General features: G+C 39.8%; 1 protein-coding gene across 1 annotated transcript; it reads right to left on the minus strand.

The window, feature by feature from the left end:
- Window positions 1–2,337: 2,337 nt before the first annotated feature.
- LOC144574717 (Leucine-rich repeat protein kinase family protein) lies at window positions 2,338–5,763 on the minus strand. The gene is made up of 2 exons (XM_078324756.1): window positions 3,049–5,763; window positions 2,338–2,834 (listed from the first exon to the last, which is right to left on the minus strand). The coding sequence occupies exons 1-2, from the start codon at window positions 5,399–5,401 to the stop codon at window positions 2,509–2,511; spliced, it is 2,679 nt and encodes an 892-aa protein (XP_078180882.1). The 5' UTR covers window positions 5,402–5,763; the 3' UTR covers window positions 2,338–2,508.
- Between the last annotated feature and the right edge of the window lie 237 nt (window positions 5,764–6,000).

Genomic DNA, 6,000 nt, shown 5'->3' on the forward strand with positions numbered 1-6,000 from the left:
GCATCTTCCTGCAAAGATACATTGTTGTAACACATAATAAGAGACTAAACCCAAAGAAGAAGTAAAATAACCATCAGCATTTGAGTGTATATGAGAAATAAAATGTAAAAACATACAACCGTAAGTTCTTCTAGATTTGAGACATGATCGATTTTCCAACAAGTTCCGATTTTCCAACAAGGGACAACCTGAGATCAATTTAGTCAAATTACCCTCGTTGATAGTAATCCATTCTAACTTTAGTGATTTGAGAAATTTAAATTCTTTAAATACTCGAGGCAACTGGATCATGCATATTGCAAACTCCACTTCCTTCAAACCTTGCAAATTGAAAAAAAAAAAAACAGATGGAACCTTCCACTTATTCTCACAGAATGCGTGAGAAGTGAACTTGAATTTTTTAATTGCTTCTCTCAATAGAACTTCCATCCACTGATTAAGAGCCTCAGAGCAAGGTACCGCATCAGAAATGACAAACTTGCGAATTAAACCATCATGGAGTGACAAAAAGTTATTCACAAATTCTACCATGTTGACATAATTTTTCACAAGGTGCTCACCATGTGTCCAATATGGAGTTTGAATGCTCATTGCGCAATTTTATCTCATATCTTAGCATTTATGGTCCAGAAAAGCTATAGTATGTAGAACCCTGGATTATACACATAAATGAAATCTTCGCATCAAACAGTCTTATTAGCTAAATATATCTAGTTAAGCACTTAAAATAGTACTAAACGTTTCCAAATAGATTTGTTAGCTGCCCTTTCTTGCTTTTTAATGGTTTCTGTGGGACGAATACTCAAAAAAAAAATGGGTGTTAAAGTTTTTAACTGAGCAGTTTTGACTTCGTGCGTCGTAAGGTTTATATAATCAAAACGCATATGATTTGTGCGCTACATAAGCCAAAACAGCTCTGTTAATAGCTTTACCCAAAAATTGATATTGTCCAGTCAGGACCTGTATGTGGCAGCATACTTACCGTATATTGATAAGGTAATCTGTGTGGTCTCTTACTGCGTATATGTCAGTCAGGAATCAGGATCAGGTGTCGACCTTTCTAATTTATTTTCAATTGATCTCCTATTTAGGAATCATGTCCAAATAATAGCCAACATAAACAATGGCATCCTTGTAAATGCTAGTAGACTAGTGTTTGGTAAACGGGCCGGGCCGGGCGGTCCGGGCACGGGCACGGGTAGCCACGGTCACGGGCGTCACGGGCACACGGGCAAAACGGGCCGGGCATCACGGGTTCTTTTTTCAAAAATCCCGCCCTGCCCGTTTAATACCCGTGCCCGTCACGGGTTCGGGGGCAGGACGGTCCGGGTACGGGGGGCCAGGCGGTCCGGTCCGGGTCCGGATCCATTTTTTTTTTTTTCTCTGTTTTTTTCTGTTTTTTTTTAAAACAGAAATAAAATAAACAGAAATAAAAAAACAAAAATAAGAAAAACAGAAATAAAAAAACAAAAATAAGAAAAACAGAAATAAAAAAACAGAAATAAAATTCAGAAATAAGAAAAAATATAAAACAGAAATAAGAAAAACAGAAATAAAAAAAACAGAAATAAGAAAAACAGAAATAAAAAACAGAAATAAAAAACAGAAATAAAAAAAACAGAATTTAAAAAACAGAAATAAAAAATAGAAATAAGAAAAACAAAATTTAAAAAACAGAAATTAAAAAACAGAAATTTAAAAAAAAATTTAAAAAACAGAAATGGAGGGAATTTGGGTTTAAATTTTGAATTTTAGACCAAAAGTAAAAAAAAAAAAAAAAATCTGCCACGGGCACACGGGTTCACGGGCACGGGCGTCACGGGTTACGGGTACGGGGGTCCGGGTTCTCATGGGTATTTTTTCAAAAAAACGGATCCGGCCTGTTTAATACCCGTGCCCGTGTACCCGTGCATACCCGTGGCACGGGTGGACCGGTCCGGGTTGAGCCCCCGGGGGCATTTACCAAACACTATAGTAGACCAGACTGGTACAGGCTGCCAACATAAACAATTGTTCTAATCGTTCGTAACTAGCCAACTAGGTGGTATATAACTATATATATAGTGGCGGGACTAAATTAATAAAAGATTAACTAGGGTCAAATATATTTTCACATTTTCTGGTGTCTCCCGCAATGATTGCTATATGCTTTTTTAAAAAGCCACTTTATAATTTATATATGTATATATACATATACTTTCATGATCAATTCCGTTATTAAAGGACTGGATGAACTTCAAAGTTAGACATGATTTTTTAATAATTAAAATAATTCAAATTCTAAGCACATTTCTTCCTCAGCTATTGCACATTGACTGGTGCTCTCTCCATCTACTCTTAGTGATACCAACTTTAAATAAGATATTTCAATTTCATCAACAAAATTTTTACAGTGGATTCAATTTCACAATGAGAATCAATAGTAGAGCCGCATGAACGCATTTTCAAGCAAACTATGATCCTTTTAGCCACAAAATCATCTCCTAGAAACATTCTACTAGTCCTTTTTCAACTGTCTTTCGCCTCATTGAGCATCTCTATGACTTTCTTCATCTTAGGTCGTTTTGCAGGGGTTCGATCTGTGCACAACATAGCAACCTTTAATACTGCAAGCATTTGCTTTCTCCAGGCAAATGAAACGGTGCTCAGCCTCGCATCCATTATCTGCTCTGGTGTCTCTCCGCGTGCCGACGCCCCATGAACCCATTTCACCAGATCAACGCCTTCCTCAAAACACTCGTCAACCGGTAACTTGGATGTTAGGATTTCAAGTAGTACCACCCCAAAACTGTACACATTTCCTGGTACGGTCACTTGCATTGTGTAGGCATACTCTGTTGTGCATCAAACAAAGAGAAAACATGCATCAAAGAAAGAAACGCTGCTAGTATTGGTACCTTAACCAACGCAACAATACCTCTCACCCTCTCAACACCTTATCCTTTGGTACCACTATATAAAGGAAAGAGGTTGAAAACTACAACTTCATATATATTACATGTCATAAAAGAAAAAAAAATAATAAAAGATGGACCAAAGTAAACTTACCAGGAGGGATATAACCAAAAGACCCAGCAACAGCACTTATGCTAGCTGTCCCTTTTGAAGGATCCAAAAGTTTGGAGATCTCAATCTCCCCCAGAAATGCATTGAAATTCGAGTCAAGAAAAATATTTCCGGAGCATACATCCAAATGAATTGTTGCAATTTGGTGCAAGAAGGCCAACCCCTCTGCAACCCCAATAGCAATTGACAGCCGACATTGCCAATCGGGCTCTTTCGTGGCTGCGCCCACATCATGTATGAATTGCAATAACGTCCCATTTGGCATATGATGGTGAAGCAACAGTGCCACATCATCGTAGATGACATAACCAATGGGTCGGATTAGGTTTTTGTGTGTCAGGTTAGAGAGCCGTTCAACCTCCCGTAACATTTTGTTCTGATGGTGAGTCACAGTTCGATCCACCGATTTGAGTTTTTTAACCGAAATAACCAACCCAGATGGCATCACTGCTTTGAACGACGTGCTAAATGTGCCATTGCTAACCTTGTTTGCTTCCTTTAGAGTTGCCTTGACACAGGTGTCAAAATCCACGGCTTGTCTCAAGCTTTCAACAAACACATTCGCAACTAGTATTTGTGGTGGTTCTATTATCTCTTGTATGGCCATTTTTGCCTTGGCCTCTTTCTCTTTTTTCTCTGTCAACATAAATAACCCGACCACAAGAGAGACTACAGCGAAGACTGTCACACCAGATCCAACAACTACTAAAACTATTTTGTAAGAAACCTTATGCCCATCAAGCCCATCGTAATCCGACCCGTAGTTAGGCCGGCAAGTTGAACCCAACGGATCACCACAAAGCTCGTTATTTCCAGTGAAGCTTGATTGCGGGCTCTTTTGGAAAGGTCCAAAAGCGGGTATCGGCCCGGTAAGCCTGTTGTTTGAGAAATTCACCTCTATCAAACTCAACATGCCTTTGATCTCCTGTGGAATTGGTCCTGAAATTTGGTTACCGGACACGTCTAAAGAAACTAACTTGTCGAGTTTACCTAATTCTCTAGGCAATGCTCCCTCTAACCGATTGAAGCTGAGGTTTAATGCAATTTGTAGGTTTCTTATCTTGCCGATTTCAGGAGGTATTGCACCTGTGAAATAGTTACTACCCATTTGCAACTCAAGAAGTCTAATACAGTTGCCAATTCCACCCGGTATAAACCCGTTGAAGAAATTGTGATCCAAAACTAAAAATTGCAACCGCGATATGTTACAAAGGTTCTCTGGCAGAGGTCCAGTGAATTTGTTATAACTAAGATCAAGCTTGCTCAAATTTCTACACCTAAGAATAGATTTTGGGAACTCGCCACTTAACCCGTTATCTGACACAATGAGTTCCTGTAAATTTTTCAGATCACCAAGCTTGCCAGGTACCGTACCAGTTAACCCATTATAGGCCAGGTTAAGCAGAGTTAGATTAGAGCAAAGAGCAAACTCTTCTACAATTTCTCCTGAGAGATTATTGTTATCAGCCTCAAAATATGTTAGGCTACTGACATCTCCGATCGAAGTGGGTATATGCCCCGTTAGCCTGTTATTGCCAATTCTGAGGTTGGATAACCCTTTGCAGTTGCCGACCAAATCGGGTATACTACCACTCAACCCATTAACAGTTAGAATCAGTACTTGTAACAATCCGGATTTGAATATGCTCGCCGGTATTTCTCCTTCGAGCTGGTTTGAATGAAGGTTTAGCACCTCGAGATTAGAAACCGAACCGAGATTTTTCGGTATAAAACCTGTAAACCCATTCTCATAAGCAGAGAATACCCTGAGATTAGAGAAATTACCGACCCAATCAGGGATTGAACCGGTCAGATTGTTCCCGGATAGTTGCAACTCTTGCAAATTTTCTAAATTTTTCAATCCCTCTGGGATGCCACCAGATAAGTAATTATTTGAGAGATTAAGTGAAATTAGGCTTGATAGACTACCAAACGAAGAAGGGATTACACCTTCAAAATGGTTCATGGATAGGTCGAGAAATTCGAGAGCGAGATGGCCACCAATTGAAGAAGGGATAGGTCCATTAAAAGAATTCGAAGAAAGATCCAATTTTTTCAAGGATTTTAACTGAGAAACCAGAGTGAGGTTACCTCTAAGGCTACGGTGCGACAGATTAAGCTCTTGTACCGACTGCGACTGGTTTGTACCCGTACCGGTACAGATCACACCAAGCCATGTACAGTAGTCGGGCTGGTTTGGGTTCCAGTCGGGAACTGAAAGCTCCTTTTGAAGAGCTGCCATGGTAGCTTGATCATCAAGCTGAGCTTGGGATAAAGAAAGAAAGGTGGTGGTGAGTAATAAAGAAGAGAAGAAAAGAGAAATCGCATCCGCCATTGGTGGTGGGTCTACAGAGATCTCGTGCTAGGATTCCATGGCTTTGTAAAGAGGCACACTATTAGAAGAGATAACGATGAGAGAGGGATTGAAAAGACTGCACTAAGTTGAGATGAGACGTGACAACTTAGCAGAGAGAGAGAGAGCTCACGCCAGTCTCATTTTACCTATTAGTAGTATAGGTGGGGGGATGAGAGGCTAAAGAGTAGCAGTACTGCTCTCTCTCTCCTCTGTCTCTCTGTATCTCTTCTCTCTAGTAGAGAGAGAGAGAGATGAAGGTAAAGTTGAAAGGAGAAAGGAACAGTTGTGAGGGTCAGAGCTCTCAGAACCTGGTGCTCAGTGCCATGAGTGTGTTATTTGACATATTCTAGCACAATGCTTTTTCTAAAGTTGTAAACGCTTTCTCTTTTTTTTACTCGACAAAAATAAAGCAAATGCATGTTGTATTGTATTTGTTGTGGATACTGTGAATATTTTCTCGCAAATCCAGGGCTGGTACGGGCATATCGGTACAGAATTCCATGTGTCATTTTACTGGCTAGACAATCTCCCAGTCGGGTAGTAGAGATTTAAAAAGAGTAGTTTTGACTTCATGCAGC

Source organism: Carex rostrata, chromosome 23, assembly GCF_964058835.1.
Source record: "Carex rostrata chromosome 23, lpCarRost1.2, whole genome shotgun sequence".
Classification (NCBI taxonomy): domain Eukaryota; kingdom Viridiplantae; phylum Streptophyta; class Magnoliopsida; order Poales; family Cyperaceae; genus Carex; species Carex rostrata.